This window comes from Ammospiza caudacuta, chromosome 6, assembly GCF_027887145.1.
Source record: "Ammospiza caudacuta isolate bAmmCau1 chromosome 6, bAmmCau1.pri, whole genome shotgun sequence".
Lineage (NCBI taxonomy): Eukaryota > Metazoa > Chordata > Aves > Passeriformes > Passerellidae > Ammospiza > Ammospiza caudacuta.
Window position 1 is genome coordinate 19,681,715 of NC_080598.1, and position 16,992 is coordinate 19,698,706.

Here is a 16,992-nt window from a genome sequence, read left to right on the forward strand (position 1 = left end):
GGTGTGCAGAGACTGTATCTCCCTGACCTATTGTCCCTGGACATCTGATTGCACTCTTGTGTGGACTCCTGTGTGTTTCAGAAGGGTGTCTCCCCTTCTCTCTGATAAGGAAACATGCTAGGACCTTGTTGGATTTGTCATTTTCAATGGATTAAAACATAACCTCTGCAAGGTGACATGACAATGCCACCTGCCTGACGCAGCCCCACTGGGGCAGCGAGCATTCCCAGTGTCCCTGCTAGCCTACAGCCTTCTCCTGGGGCCACACCTTCCCAGCTGAGTATTGCCAAGGGTAGTCCATTTACAGGGAATCAAGCTGTCCCCTGATCATCTGGACCCGTTAGAACAAGCTCCTGCTTAGGATTAGAATAAGTTCCTGTTTAGGATTTGGAGTAGTCCTGCAGCAGCCAAAGCAGAACTTCATTTCTAAGTTTGGCCGAAAATCAGCTAAGGTGTGAAGTCTGGGGAAGTCCTGTAGCCCAGTGATGAACATGGTGTAGGGTTTTTTCAACAATGTAGGAAAAATCCATCCCTCTTGCCTAGCTGTGTAATTTTTAGTCCCAGCTCTGCTGTATGGGAGCTGGAGACTGAAGCGGAATGAAGGCCCCATGTGCCAGGTGGAAGATAACAGCTAATCCCTACTTTGAAAAAAGCATCATCTACATAAGCAAGATGGATGCAGCCAAGTCCCATCCCATCTTCTGAGCACAGATCTAAGCACACAGCTTAGCTGATTTCCCTCCTGGCATGTCCTGAGCCTCTGTTCCCCCAGGATGCCTAAATTCCCCAGTCAGCTGTTCCCCTATGTTAAAGAGATGGATTTAACCCAAAAGGGCTGGCTGGATCCTGAAAACAAATCATGCAGCCTACTGTTCCTCAATAGCCCAAGGGGAGAACAAGTCACCTGCTGCCAAATATTTATTGACAGGAATATGAGGGCCCTATTTCTGCTGGGGGGATTCTGCCTAAGTCTTCAATCATGCCTTGTGTACAGAACATTACATTCCAGTGGGAGCAATCACAGCCTTGATCTTGGCCAAGAGCGGGAGAAGCCAAGAGCTGGAATTGCCCACCCATGCTTTTCCAGCAGGGAGCAAAGCACACACCCTGCCCCAGGAGCAGCCTGAATGCAGCCCCACACTATCTTGCCCAGAAAATCCTCAGGTTTACTTCAGACCCCCTGTTTACTGCACCATCTCTGCAGAACTCCATGCACATGACAATTTGGTATTTCACTCTTCATTGAATGTCTCCATCGGTGCAAAAAACCATCAAATGTTTCATTACATGTCCCCTTAAGTAGTAGGGGGCTTGGCACTGACCCCCAGGGCTGTCTTCATGGGCCAGATCCTTCTCCATTTCTGGGCTTTACCAAAAGCCCATTAAACCAGTGGCTTCCTTTTCCTGCCCAAGGAGAGGGAAGATGAGACCCCTCATTTATGGAGATGACTTGCTCATCTGGTTGGCTCAGCAATTTGTTCATTTGGGAAACTATTTTTACTCACCATGAATGACTAAGCACATCGTTTTGGGGGCTGATGGCTTTTCCTTTTTCCGCTCTTTCTTGGATTTGTTTATTTTTAGGTTTCTTTGGGAGGGAAGAGAAGCAGAGTGCAGAATGAAAGCTCAGAGAACGGGAGACAGATCAAGGGAGAGTGGGAAGATTGGATTTACCCCTCAGAGTCTCAGGCTGCCTGTTTATGGAACTTAGCAACCACTGAGCATTTTATAGGGGTAATAAGGAAAGGAGCATTCAGGAGGCTGTGGACTTTTTCCTTCAGAAATAAAAAAGCAAGGTTAGGTTCTGCTAATGGCTTCTGAAGAGCTTGAGTAGGATTTGAGACAGGAGATTTTCTCACAGGTCTTACAGCATTTGATGATGCTACAGCCCACATGTCTCTAATGTGATTATGTGAGAATTGCTTTGGGGCAGCAAGCATCCTTCTGTTCTGTTTGTCCCGTGCTTAGCACAAGGGGAAGCCAGCCTTGATGCCACAGTAATGCAGGCAATTATTCATACTCACCCCACCTTTTATTTGAAAGGAAAGTAGTCCTAGACCATATGGTTGAGGGCATGCATGCATGACCTTTGAAGATGCTCAGAAAATTGGAGGAGGGTCAAAATAATGTAGAATATTGAGGGGTTTTATTCCTTCCATTTTTTATGTCAGTTCCTTGAGGTCACATGAATGGTTGTTGAACCAGTGATGCTGCATATATGCCACTATGGTCCACGTGCTAAACCTCTCACCACTCACACTTAACATTGAGGAAGATGATGAATCAGTCACCCAAAGACCAAAAAGTGCTCTGCAAACTGTAGGGATGACCTGATACCTGGAGAAGAGGAGAAGCAGCCATTCAACCTCCCTGACCTTTCAGTCCTGTTCATACCAGGGTATGTGACTGTCTCTTGTTGATCTCACATCCCCCTACACCACCCTGCTGCCTCCTCTTGCCTGCTCCAAACCTTCTCTGACCTTTTTCTCTGCTCACCCTCCATGCCTTCCTGACATTAAGAAGAGGAGCAGCCTTACCCACAGAACTTTCCCCAGACAAACAAACAGCAGGCTCATCAGTAGCTCCAGTCTGCATCCATGGGATTTCATTGTTCCTCCTGAGCCTGCAGGGAGGAGGATGCTCTGCACAGCTGAGTTTGTCCAAGCCCTCTAGAAAAGCTGACGACAGCTGGCCATGGCTCTGCCTCTCCTGCAAACCTCTTAGTCCCACAGGAGCATCACGCTCACCCTAGCACTGCCTCTGTTTCTTTGCAGCTTCTTGGGGAGAGATCTGGATCTCATCACAGGCAGCCGTAGCAGTAATAAAACCTTCTTTACTTTGGCAGGACACACCACCACTCCAGCAGCGATAAATCCTGAACCAGAGGGCAATTTGTCCTTTTTTAACCAATGCAGGCTTCAGAAGGATTAAGTTGGTCTCATGGAAACTGGACCTCCTCCAGTCTCAGAGACCTTTGGATGTGCAAGAAGTTGCCCCACATCAGACCAACCCACAGGGATGAACACAGGGTGGGTGCCCTACACTGGAGCCAAACCTGCCTGTGACGAGCTGAGTGAATTACCATCCTTTTTTCTTAGCTCAGCACTTTGTGGGTAGGCTTAAGGCTTTTCCAGAGGATTTCCCTTCCCTTGCAGTTTCTGCTCACATGAACTTTTGTTCTACCCACTCCATTTCCAGTATTCTGAGGATTGATTTCTCTGCTCCCCTTCCCCAGCGCCACAGCTGAACTGCCTGCTGCAGCAGGGCCACCTGCGCCAGGCTATGTCACTGTGGGGTGACACAGCGTGTCCTTGTGTCCTCACCCTCCCTGTGCATCCTCCTGAATGACCTGCAAGCTGTCCCTGCATGCCACCAGCTGCTCTCCATCACCACGTCCCTGGGGGGACTCTACTGCAGCACCCTAGAGCTGGGATTCCGAGCAGCTTCCCGAGTGTTAGCAATGGGAAGTAGCAAGCACATCCCTGCTCCTGGGCACAGCCAAATCCTCCCGGGCTCGGCCAGCCTTGGTGACACCCCCACCCCCTCCCCTAAAGCAGCCCCATGCCGTGCATCCTGCTGCCGGAGTGCTCCCACCCCTGCCTGCGCTGGGATTTGCTCCATGCCAGCAGGATCTATTACCTCACACACGGGATTTATCCCCTTTCCATTCATCCCCTCACCACCAGAGCCCGTTTTTCTCCACGGCATTGCATCACCACCACCTCCCCTTGTTAATTCCGCTCGTCCCCACGCACTCCTGCCACACTTATTGTAGTTTTTCACCCAGGTCCATAGCGGTGAGCCCGCAAACAAGGCTGCAGCGAGTCCCCGCAGCAAATGTCTCTGTGGGTGACACCGGGGGGAGCAGGGCCGAGCATCCCCCTCTGCTGCCCGGGGAAGCCGCTCGGCCGGGGCCCAGGAGGTGCCCTTCTCCAGCGGGGCGCTACCAGGATGCTCCAAGCAGGAGGTGACGTCCCAGTGGGGGGGACACGAGGAGAAGGGCTGAGACACAGAGGAGCTCTCCTGCGCGAAGCATGTTCGGGGGGAGACAGGGGCTGCAGGTCGACCTTGCCATCCCCTAACTCCCTCCCTGCCCATCCCTGGTCCATGGGTGCCCCCCTCCCCGCCCTCCCCTCCTCCCTCAACTCCAGCGCCGAGGAAGCCGAGCCGGAGGCAGTGCTGAGCCGGATATGCAGCGACTCCCCGCATCCCTCCTTGTGAGTATCCCTCGCTCCTCCTGATGCCTTCGGAGGAGACCGATGGACGGACGGACGGGCAGCCAGAGGTGGACTAGTCTCTCCTATTTGCAAAGCTAGGGTGGAGGGGAACTTCTTCTAATATCCCCCTTCCCCATCCTCTGTCTTCATCCCCTCTTCCCCTCCTCCTCTCCTCCACCTCCTCAGCCACGATACCCTTAAAAAAAAAAAAAAAGGTGGAGGGAGCGGGGTATGGGAAACCTGCTGGCAGGTGGAAGGAACCGGGAAATGGAATCACCGTAAAGACTAGGACTCAGGGAAAAAAAATCCCCCCCCAAAATGCCCACCCCCCCTAAGGAGGGAGGGAGGGAGGGAGGGAGGCAGGGCGGAGGGGCGGGCTGCTCTGCCGCACCGGGAGACCCGCTCCGCCCGCTGCGAGCCACCGGCTCCCATCCCGGCATGGGACAGAAAGGAGAAGGCCCCGACAGACCGACAGACAGGCGGGCGGGGAGGGATGCGGGGGGCTGCAGCGCGGCCGGCTGGCAACTCCCTCGCAGCCCCCCGGCGCCTCCCGAGTGTTTCTCTCTGCTTTTATTTGTCTCCTTTTTAAAAAAGGATGGTTTCCCCGGTGGTGGCTGGAAGGCGGGTCACGCAGGCCAGCGGGCAGCGGCGGGGGGAGCCGTGGCACAGGGGAGGGATGGAGGGAGGGATGGAGGGAGGGAGGGAGGGAGGGAGGGATGCTGCCCGCCCTGCCCGCGCCTCTGCCCCCGCCCGGGGCCGCGGCCGGCGGCAGCTCCGCGCCGAGGCGGCGGCGTCGTGGTCCCCGGGTGTAGCGGTGCTCCCTCCTCCCTCTCCTGCCTGCCCTACTCTCCTCCCTCTCTCCTCTGCCCACTCCCTCACTCCTCTCCCTGCTCTCTCCTCGCTCTCCCGGTCCCTCTCTGTCTCTCCTGCCTTTCCCCCACGTCTCCCCTTCTCTGCTCCTTCCCCCCTTTCTCTTTTCCCCCTGCCCCCGGCCTTTCCATCCCCTCACCCCCATTTTTGACGGGGGGTTTTTGGCTTTGCCAGGGCAGAGCGCGGTGACGCCGCGGCAGCCACCACGGAGAGGACACAGGACCCCCCCCTGGGCCCGCCATGCCCCTTTGAGGGGGTGGCCTGGACCCCGAGACCCCCGCAGGGCCCCCCGCAGGGCTGCTTCGCCTGCATCGCCAAGCCCCCGGCTCTCCGGCAAGCTTCGCCCGTCCTGTCTCCTTCTTCTGCCGTTTATCTCATGGAGAGCAAGAGCTGCAAAGGGGACAGCCTGCGGCCAGCGGTCCCGTGCAAGCACTCGGTGGAGAAGAAGACGATGACCAACCCCACCACTGTCATCGAAATCTACCCCGACACCACCGAGGTGAACGACTACTATCTCTGGTCCATCTTCAACTTTGTATACCTCAACTTCTGCTGCCTCGGCTTCATCGCCTTGGCCTATTCATTGAAAGTGAGTGCCGAGCGCGGGGCTCGGGGTGCGGGGTGACCGGGCAGGGGGGAAGCGTTTGGGGGTTGTGCCTGATGTGAAACCACACTTTGCCACCCCGGTGAGAGGCTGCAGACAGTGGGGATGGGGATGGGAAGAGCTGAGGAGCCTGGGATGTTACTTCAGGTGGGGAAGAGGTGCTTTCACTTGCTCCAAGTACCCTCAGAGGCTCCTCTGTACCGCGGTGCAGGGTGACAGACAGGCAACACAGGGTTGCTTTGGCTCATGCTGCACCTGCAGGCACGCCGGCACTAGGTCCTTTATTTGGGATCCTGGCTGTTAGAGATCATCAGGATAGGACCCAGCAGCATTGGATGGTCAGGCAGGAACAGTAAAAGCAGCCGGCCAGGATCAGCCGTCAGCTGGCAAGTTGCAGGGGGTAAGAAGCTTACAAAGTGCACAGCAATCCTGCCTGTTTCTTTCTTGCCTTCTCTGTAATTAAAACACCAGAACTCGTGGTCAGCTTCCCCCACCCCAAGCCCTGTAAATCCCAAAACAAGGCCTGGAGACCTGCCAGCATCATGGGAATGGTGAGAAGGTGGAAGGGAGTGCAGGGGGCTTCCCACAATGTCGGGCTGGGGGCATAGAGAGCTGTGTTGTTGGAGAGGGCGATGGCATGGAGCACAGCCCATGATGGGAATGGGACCAGGTTATTATTCCTGATAGCTGCAGGGGAGAGCAGCCGGGCAGGAATGGTGCCTGGCAAACAGGCAGCACCTTGGCAGCTGCCAGGAGAGAGGGGCCTGGGCTGCCCTCCCCTTCCCTGCCTGCCAGATGCAAAACTAACTGAATGGATGTGCAGAGAGCCCGGGGCGGCTGGGTGGCCCGGAGAGGAGCTGGCTGATTTGTTTTGGCAGGCAGCATTTAGAGGAAGGCCAGGGTGCAGACAGGCTTCGTCACAGAAGCAGATCAATTAACCCCATACAGCTCCTGTGAGCTGCACTGTGAGCACCCAGCACTGCAAGGAGGCTGCTCCCAGCACTGTCAGGGTCTCCATCAGAAAGGCTCCCTGCGGCCCCCTGTCTTGGGCTCACCGAGCACTGGCCTGGTGGTGCCTGCCTCAGTTTCTCATTCCCAAGATGGGAGGTGAGCTCTCATCCATCGCTTTGCAGGAGGCTCTGCTGCTGCCTGGGTGAGGCACATAATAACTTAAATCATCCTGGGGCAAAGCATCACCACAAGCAAAGGGCTAATCCAGCCAGCAGCAGGCTAGTATGAGTAGGGGGAGCAAGTCCCTTAACACCCCCCACACCTTGATCCAGCAAGGGAAGAAAACACTGGCTTCCTCCTTGTTTTTTTTAAGCCTTTCCTTGTGTGTATTTGCCTTTAGCAATTGACATCTTGCCCGTGGAAGAGGCTACCATGGGTGTCTGGGTACATGTGTTTCCTTGCTGCTGCAGCAGTGAGGGCAGGACAGCCTGAGAACAGGGCTCACCCATCCCCTGGTGACAAGGTAGAGTGGTGTCTGCCACCCACAGAGGTTTTAGAAGCTAGACCCTTCACTATCCTTGACATGGGACGGAAGGAAGGGCAAAGCCCAGAAGTAACCTGGGGCCTTGCGCTGGGACACAGGTGTGGGCATCTGTCTGCAAAGACCTAGAAGACACAAAGCATGAAAAAAAAGAGGCAGTGGAGAGGGAAGGCAAATGGGGAAATTTGCTCCAAATCAGAGAAAAGAGAATAGAAGATGGCTGTCAAAAACCAGCCTTGGTTTTTGGGCTGAGAAGGCAGTAGCTGATGGGATGTAACTGCGGTACCCAAACAGAGGCAACGCTGAGCGGGTAGAAATAACTCTGCTCTGGTTTTGGAGCTCCCCAGTGGCTGTGACTCTGTGACAGGGGGAAAATAGAAACAAAATGTCCCTCAGAGGCAGAGGACAAAGCTAGCAAGTGGCTGAAGGGATGCAGAGTGCTCTCATGAGCTGCTCTTGGGGTGGGTGGTGAGAGGCAATGCAGGTGCTGGGGCAGTAGCAGGTCTGTCCTGGGGGAGACTGGATGTTCAGAAAGGCAGCTGTGTTCCTTACCCACAGCTCCTGCAGGGATCTTCACAGCACCCTAGCCAGGCTGGGTGTTATGGTTATTTCTCCAGAAACATTTTTTCTTCTCTTTTACTGTCAATAATGTTTTTCCCAGAAGTTCGGAGAAAACAGGAGCAAGAAATGCCCGGGGACCAGATGTCCCTTTAAACAGGGAACTATCTTGTTCCTCTGCAATTAAATGTAAGGGCATTTGAGCAGTAGGCACTTAAGTCTGGCATTTCTAGGGACTGACTAAGGGGCAGTAGGAAGAAGAATGAAGCTGCACCTTCCTCTCCCTGAGCCTCTTCTGGGACCCCTGACACAGAGCCCTCAGCCAGTGGAACACAGGTTTCTTCAAGAGCCATCAGTGCACTGATACCATTAAGTGGTTCCTGGGGTTACACTTTGGGGTTACACCTAGCTTTTACACTTCCTTTAAATAACCGAAACATCTAGCAACTTCAGGAATTATCGTTTTCATTATCAGAAATAGTATTTTCAATTCCCTGTCATAAAGGTCACTTGCTTCTGACAGATTCATGCTTTTTATAAAGCAGTATCTCCTTTGTGACCCAAGTCCATGAGATGTTTCAGTGTATATCTTAGCACACCCTAGCATTTCCTCTGGTTTCAGCAGCATAATGCCCACTCTGGAAGACAGATATATCCTTGGTACACTTGAATATTACTGTGAAGCTGTCTCCTTCCTCATGCCCTATTTTATTGGTTTCAGCCACATCTGGGAAAACGGGCATGTCTGCCTGGCCTTTTGCATGCTAGCTACAGCCTTCTAGATCTCTTTCTGCAGGGAAATGCTATTTCATGGTGACAACCACTTACTAAAAATGTCAAAAACCTCCACTCCAGCACCAAAGAATTTGTGAAGAAAGAAACACATGTTCTCAGGTGGGGGCAGAAACTGTGACATACCAGCCACATTCTGTGTGTGGCAGGCGTCACAGCCAGGCACTCTGAACAGGAGTGTGGCAGCATGCCTCATCTTTATTTACCCCCATAGCAGGCCAGATCCTCAGCAAACACAGCTTGCTGGGCTACAGCGGGGTCACACACACTCATGGATCCCTCCAGGGGTCATTTCCAGCATGCCAGGCTTCTCAAGGTCAGCCTCCCAGAGTGCAAGCAAGGCACTTGCATCTAATCATGTGTGCTGCATGCTGGGGGAGGAGAGATCAACAAGGAAGTTAGAAAAGCCCTAAAGTAACCCTAACCCCAGCCCAGCACAGATAAAAGTATCACTCCAACACCAACGCTCTGGATTCAGTTGATTTTGATCAGAAGCAAATGTTGTGGTCTGATATTCAGCAGCTCCCTCCCTTCCCCTTTCCCAGCTCCAAGTGGTAATGAATGATGCATCAGTGCCTGGTGGCAGGAGATCTCACTTCAGTTGTTCAGAGCTTTGTCTCTGGAGACTGCTGGGGTGAGCCAAGTCTTCTGTACCCATTGTGCCACGAGGCAGTAGATCAGAGGAGCTGGGATCTGAGATGAGCTGCAGTGTGGATGCCTCGCTGTGGCTCGATAGAGATGAAGATGCCAAGGAGCCTTGCTGGCTTTTTAAGCCTCACCAGCAGCCCACAGCACTGCTTGCAGAGTTTTCTTGTCCCTTGAGGTCATGGAAATATGCCAAGCTCTCTTGCCCACTCTCTGCCCAGCCCTTAGCACACAGCTGTGGGCATGACTGTTTGCCCTCCTCTCTTGCCACTTGTTGATCTTCCTTGTTTCGAGTGGAAGCACAAATCCACAGCTATTTATTAACCCTGAGAGGCTGCCTCACCCAGCCTCTCAGGCAGGCTCTCATCCTGCTTTGTGGAAGGAGCAATGGTTTATGGACGTGGGTGAAAGGCAGGGGTGACAGTCCCGTGATGCCAGTGCCGCTGTGGTGGAGGCACGTGGGCTGGAGAGCTCTTGAGCAATTCACAGAGCAAATAAATCCAAGGATCGCCTCCAGAGCTCCTTCTGTGCAGGGACATGGAGCTCTGCACAGAAATGGGTTTACTGACAACCAGCTGTGGACTTCCAGGCTGCCTTAAAAACAGCCTCATTAGACTCGTTATCAATAAACCATTTGTCTCCTTCTGCAAGCTGAGGCTGCACTTTTCACTAGAGCAGCAAGTTTGCTGCTCCCAAAAATGAGAGGGGCTGAGAGAGGGGAGGTGACTGCTGGGGGAGGGAATGGGGCGCTAGGAGCCAAGGGGAGCCCTTGGAGAAGAAGCAGAACGTAAAATCCCAAGGAAACAAAGAGCAGAGGATGGTGAGGAGAGGGAGGAGAGAAAGAACCCTTGGGCACTGACATGCTGGAGGTGTGGGAGGACACAGTGAGATGGAGATATTGGAAGGTAAGGTGAGCAGCAGGGAGGTGACAGGCAAATAGAGATGGATGGATGGATGGATGGATGGATGGATGGATGGATGGATGGATGGATGGATGGATGGATGGATGGAAAGGCCACGCCACCTTTTGTTGGTGGGAAAGGAGAGGAGAAAGGTTTGCATGTTAGAGCACAAAAGCTGGCTGTGTTTCACATAAGGATAGGCATGGATGAAGAAATTGTGTAAGTTGCCTGCCTGGATCAGAGGTGAGCTCTGCCTTGTCCAAGGGGGATTTCCAAGGATGCCATCACACAGTGCTTAGAGATGCCCAGGGAAACCCCAGTCAGCAGATGTAATTATCCTCACACTCCAGTCATCTCAGTGCAAAGCAGGGCCAAAAGTCACCATCTAGTTTTAGGCAAGAGAGAAGGGTCAAAGGGATGATGGGAAGAGCCTGTGGCTAAGAAAACACCACACCTTGGTCTGGGTGGGGGTTCAGCCTTGTGACCTTGAGGACCTGTCCCTCACTATACTTCATCTCTCTGGCTATGGAAAGAATCGGCTTCCAGGGCTCCCAGAAGCTTGTGCACCAGCTGCCAGCACATTATGATGATGGTGGCCACAGGAGCATGAAAATAGGAAAAGCTGAAGCTGGGCTATAAGACAGACACCGGCATCTCCTTAAGGACAAAGCAGGGAAGGAGCTGAAACATTTATCTGCTCTCCAGGAGAGCTCCTCCAGAGCCTGACTCAGTTGCCACAGCAGGACATTAAAGAGGGACATCTGGAAGCATCTGAGGGTGCAAAGCCATGCAGGAGGAGGCAAGGCTGCCCTGCAGAGATGTGGGAGGCTGGAGCTGTGAGTGGTGTTGCAAGGAGAAACTCCGTCTCATTGCACTTTTATGCCATGGGGGCCCTTGCACTTCTCTGGTGCTGAGAGGCTCCATTTCAGTGTAAATGATTATGGGCAATCAGGGATGATTTCCATGAGGGTGACCACTGAAGCCACAGGGGTTAGCAGGAGTGTGTGGGTGGAACCAGCTGGAGGTGCAGGGAGAGGAGGCAGCTGGGTGCCCTTTGGCAGGAGTCAAAGGCAGCCATCGTTTGGACTCAAACAACAGGAAAGGGAAGAGATAGAAGGGATAAAAGAAAGGAACTGTGGGGAAATGGTGTCACTGGGGAGAGGCAGCCCCAGGCACCCCTTGCCACAGCAGCAGCAGCATGACAGGAGCAGGGCCACAGGGAGAGCCATGGGAAAGGCCAGGAGGGCTGCTGCTGAAGCGTGTCGTGGGAAAGGGCTGAAGCACCAGTCACGAGTGTGAGCCGGTGCCAGGTGGGGATGCTGCTGGGAGAGGCTGCTGGGAGCGCTGGAGAAGGCTGAGCCTGGAAATTAGGGTTGTAGGGCACCCCAGGGAGAGGAGGAACGGGAGGTGAGGAGCAGGAGACAGCTCCTGGGGCCAAGAGGACCGGCCTCGCAAAGGTGGAGCGGCTCGGCTGCGGGAGGGCTGCAGAGCTCGGTGTGCCGGCCGTGCCGGTCTGCTGGAGCCAGCTCCGTCTGACAGCAAGCACTGACAGCAAAGGCCAGCGTGCCTGCGGCACAGAGCACCGGCACACAGTGCAGGAAGGGGCAAAAGGCATTTGCTCCATGTCAGTTTTGCCTGAGGCAGCCCCACCGCTGGGAGGAGGAAATCGTGTGAGAGCTTCAAAGAGTCTGCTGGGAGCGGCAAGTGGGATTTCTGGCCCGAATCCAGCACCTCTGGGGCTTCTCTCCAGTGCGTGAGGAGGTGCCAAATGTCTGCTGCTGCTAAGCCCAGGGGTTTTTGGGAGGATGTTAAACTTACTGAATAATTTCAAATGTGAGTCATCCCGGACATTCAGCTGACACAGAAAGGCATGCGGGCTCCCAGGCTGCCGGCTTGATGCTTTCCCAGAGATCATCTCCTCTGCTGAGAGCTCCAGCCAAGTGTGCCCCAAAGACACATGCAGTTTGTGACTGTCCCTCTTCCCAATCCCAGAAGGATTCTGAGCTGAGCACTCCACAGCAGGGCAATGGCCCCAGCTCCAGCTCTGGGCTCCAATGAGCAGGGCACATCACAGGCTGAGGACATGGCACCGTTTGATTTAATACAAGTATGAAAAGTAGGCTCCTTCTTTTTGCCTGTGTGCCTGCCAGCACCAGATCCTGTGGATCTCATGGAAACAGCAGCTTCCCTACCCACAGTTCAGAAGATCAGGGGTTGCTTGTGCAGAGAGGTCCTCAGTGGTGTGATGGAGAGGAGGAATGTTGCTTGAGGGTCTGAAATGCAGTTTTGGAGGACCCATGAACCAGCACATGTCAGTGAGAACAAGGGGTACAGCAGCCCTTCACCATGTCTAGCAGAAGGCTTTCAGGACAGCCCTGCAGGTAAGCACTGCAGGAGGAAGAGAGAAAAGTCTGTAAGATGTGGTCTGAATCTGTTGCAGTGTCTTTTTGGAAAGCTCCTAATCGATAAAAGCCTTTTAATATTCCTCGGTCTGACTCTGGTGCTGGTTTTTGCAGCTTGCCACCCACATCTGGTGCCCAGCTAGCAGTGCCCAGTGGGGTTCTCACTGCTGGCAGCAGGGCAGGTCAAGGCTCACAGCCCCAGTCCCCACAACCCCTACCCAAGAGAGGGCAGGGGGCAGGCCCTGCCACACCCTGGGCACCCTGCTTGGATACTGGAGATGGATGAGGGGTCAAGTGTCCTGGTCCTTTTGTCCAGGTCCTTTTGTTCATTCTTGTGGCTCCAGCTGCCAGAGTGTGCTGAGTGCTGGCTGAAGGGGCAGCCTGGGGACAGGGACATATCCCAGCTAGGAAACAGCGGAGTCTGAGCCCTCCTCTGCTGGGATCCAACTGCAGAGCTGCTGCTGGTGGACAGTGCCATCAGCTGCCTGGCTGTGCCATCGCTGCCTGCCTGGCTGTGCCGTCACTGCCTGGCTGTGCCATTGCTGCCTCGTAGTGCCACCCCTGCCTGCTCATAGCATCACTGCCTAGCTGTGCCATCCCCTGCCTCGTAGTGCCACCTCTGCCTGCTCATAGCATCATTGCCTGCTGTGCCATCTGCTGCTGTGCAATGCCATCATTTCCCTACAGTGCCATGTGCTGCCTGGCTATGTCTTCTGCCTCCTGGCAGTGCCACATGCTGCCTGCTAATGCCATTGCTGCCTGGCAGTGTCATCTGCTGCCTTGCAGTGCCATCTGCTGCCTGCTAATGCTGTCGCTGGTGCATCGGCAATGCCCGCTAGTGGCTTTGCTGCTGGCAGTGCCATGCACTGCCTGGCAGCCTGGCAGAGGTGGGGACAGGCCAGTGACATGGACATGCACAATCATCTCCCACTGCAGAGCTGTCCCAAGGAAAGCCCATAAAATCCCATAATAGCTGCGGGATAATGAAGGGAGCAGACTGTGCTGTCAGAATGGAAAGCTGCCTGTGGCAGAGATGCTACACAATCCGCATAAGACCTGCAAAAGGAAGGGAACTCATTAACCCAGGACTACTTAATATGCTGGAGGCTCGTGCACAGCCCTGGAGCTGCAGTAGGATGCTGTGCCAGCTTTCACCCGCTCGGCCCCTCAGTGCAGATGGAGGCACAGCGATGCACACCAGACCTGCACCCTGGTGGGCTGGGTGGGCCCAGCCTGGCACTGCAGGGCCAGGGAGCTGTGACTTGGTGGGAAGGAAGTGTGCTTTAGTGCCTGTGTGTCTGGGGGGTACAATGGCATCTCAGTTCCTTTCTGCACCTTCAGGCTCCAAATGACACTGCCCCGCTCCGGGGACTGTGGGGCCCTGGTTTGCCTGGTTGGTAACAGCAACGGGTCACTCTTTCAGGTTCTCTCTGCTTCCAAGAATCTCCAGCCCACAAGTATTACAGTGCTTGGCTTCACAAGCTCAACCCATAGCAGAGATGGGGTGCAAACCTGACCTCAGGGTGTTTTATGGCACCCCAAGTGCTCAAACATGGAGGCCCAGCCCAGTCCTCACAGTGCACCTGTACAGGTAACCACGTACAGGTGCACTGGGTTTTGTGGCTGTTGCTTGAAACAAGTCACGCCTTTCATACATGTTGCAATTCCTTTATTTAATTATCTTTTTGTCTCAGGTCCGGGATAAGAAACTCCTCAATGACTTAAATGGAGCAGTTGAAGATGCCAAGACAGCCCGGCTTTTTAACATCACCAGCTCAGCCCTTGCCACCTTCTGCATCATCCTTATCTTCATCTTCCTGCGATACCCTCTCACTGACTACTGAGTGAGGCCAACAGCAGCTGCTGCCGCCAAAATGCCTCTATGCCAGAAGTGTCTGCAGTTTCTTGTAGCAAGGACACACAAAACAAGCCAACCACTACACCTTGATTGCCAAAAAAAGAAAAAAAAAAGTCAATTAAATACATAAATAAATGTTAAATTAGTTTATCAGCCCAGCTGAGCATACCTTTCTTGCCCTGAAATGGTATGTGAACAGCTGAAGGAAAGGGTCTCACTCTTACACATGTACAGGAAGAAAAATAGACCAAGAAATATTTGTTTTATGGCCAACAAGCTGTGTGAAAAGAGCGTGCAAAGCCCAGAGCTACGCACACTTAGTGGCAGACAGCTGAGCTCTGGGAAGCAGTGGGGTCCTGTGGAGCTGGAGACACATGCAGTGATGGATGGGGATCATGGCAGGGCTGGCTTACAACATATCAGGTGTGTTCAGACCGCTCCACTACCCCCAGCCTGTGGGGGTTTCTTTTCCTCTTTTTTTCTCTTGAATTTCATCCACTGGTTCAAACAACACCCAACCCCTGGAGAGCTGAAGGTGTTAGGAAGTTTATGCTGGGGAGCCCCAAAGCCTCCAGAGAAACCCCAAAGTGTTAAAGGGCAGGTTTCTCCTTGGGATCTCCCAGCAGTGCTGAGAAGGAAGGCACCCTCTGGAGAACTCGCCTACACCACCTAATTGGAGTGCTACTGTATTTCTGTAAACAGTCAATAAAAAGATACCTCTGATATGTGATGCTGCTGGGTTAATTCCTTCCTTAGCAGGGCTGGTCTCCTGGTCTCTGTGGGCTGGCAAGAGAAAATGCTAATGTCCCCAGCAGCTGCTGGAGAGATTTAAAGCAGGAGTGAGTGAGGGATGCTGCTGCAGGTCGGGGCCACACGCAGCCGTGAAGGAGAGTGCAGCCCCAGATTGAAGAGCGGAGACCTGGGTCACTCCTGGCTGGAAGATCTATGGCAAGCAGGCAGAGGCAGCCAAGCAGGCAGGGCCCCCTCCCCTGCTAGGAACAACGCTGAAGAGGGAAATAAATCACTGCAGTCTGACCCTGCTGCTACTGCAGCACTTCCCAGGGTCATTATGAAGAGGCAGATTTCGGAGAGAACGTGTGTTTGCCACTGAAACAGGCAGGAGCTCAGAGCCCTGCCCAATACTGCCTGCAGCTGCCTGTCACGCTGCAAATCAGCACACCCTGACTTGAAAACACCCATAAATTAATGAAAAGACCAGGACTAAAATACAGCCTATCAGCCCCTCTGACCCTTCATCTCATCTCATATGCCACAGCTGCCTCATCTTTTTCCAGCTGTAAGATGACCTCATGCCAAGGGGCAGCAATCACTGCAGACCAGCCATGGAGCTGGGAGAAGGCATCAGGATCCACCTTTGCGCCCACCCTGAAAGCAGAGGTGAAGCAAGAGATGGGGAATGCAGACAGGCTGTCATGGGACGCTTCATCATCTGCTGAGTGCATGGTTTAATCAGCAGGCTGTCTCTGGGCTGTGCCATAGTGAGATGTGGGGACAGATCATGAAGATGCTTCCCTGAAAGCATCATGAGATGCCACCTTCTTCCTGTCTAGGTCTCCACACCTTCACCCTGTCCCCGGCTTCATTTATCAGGGGAGCTATGGGCAGAAAGAGCTGCAGTCCTCCCTGCCTCCCACTCACTGGAGAGCATTTCCACACCAGATCAATCAGGGATCTGTTTGGCAGTGAAGTTTCAGATGACAGTGCAGTGTATGATGCACTGAAAGTATCTCAGCCATGAACAGCTCTATGATCCCTCATTCAGAGGTCAGTACTCTTCCCAGCCTCTCTTGGTCACTTTTTGCTGCCTTCCCTGTAGCAATACCTGAGGGGTCATGGCTGTAGACGTTTCCATCCTAACATATGTATGGGCTGTAGCCAGTCCTCGTCCCAGGCTGAGGAAGGAGGTGACCTGGCAATGGCAATGCCCCCAAAGAGGGTACAGCCAAAATAACTCACATTGCACCACCCTGAACTGGCACATTAAATCCACTGGGACAGTGCTACCTCAGGCATGGCCCAGACCAGGCATCCCAGGATGCTCCAAGGTGAGGAGAGGCACAGAGATGAAGCTGTTTCCCCTTTCCCTCCCCCTGTACCTGCACCAAGCTCACATTGGCTGTGTCTGAGGCCTTGGTTTGATATCCTTCCCCATCACACCTCAAGCTCTGCAGCTCAAACACAAGTGCAGCTGGGGGGGCTCGGGGGATAACTCTGACAGGGTCACACTGTGCGCAGCGCCAGGGGTTCAGCTGCAGGTTCAGATCCCTGTGGGACCAGTGGCATCTCTTGCAATAATGAGTGCATTCCTTCCCATGAGTTGGGACTCATATCAGCCACACTGCAAGTGCTTTTGCACTCAGTGGCCACCCCCAGCTGTAGGAAATCTTGCAGGGACAATGCCACTGTCCCCATCTCCTGAGCTACACAGGAGAGAGCCGCCCTGCTTGGCGTGCAGGCATGGGGCTGTTCAGATAAAGGCAGAGCTGACACAAAACTGGAAGTGACCCAAAGCCAGCCTTTTCTACATTTAACAAGTGTGACAAATGAGTTATCATCATCCCTTCCCCTGACGGACTGTCTTATCTGCAGGAAAATGGATGCTGGTTTAATGAACCAGGGGGAATATTGAAC

The 16,992-nt window shown here is 53.8% G+C and overlaps 1 protein-coding gene across 1 annotated transcript; it reads left to right on the forward strand.

Moving 5' to 3' along the window:
• The first annotated feature begins 4,107 nt into the window (after positions 1–4,107).
• On the forward strand, positions 4,108–14,998 carry IFITM10 (interferon induced transmembrane protein 10). Its single transcript, XM_058807606.1, has 3 exons — positions 4,108–4,217; positions 5,262–5,676; positions 14,177–14,998. Exons 1-3 carry the CDS (start codon positions 4,108–4,110, stop codon positions 14,324–14,326), a joined length of 675 nt encoding a protein of 224 aa, XP_058663589.1. The 3' UTR covers positions 14,327–14,998.
• Positions 14,999–16,992: the final 1,994 nt, after the last annotated feature.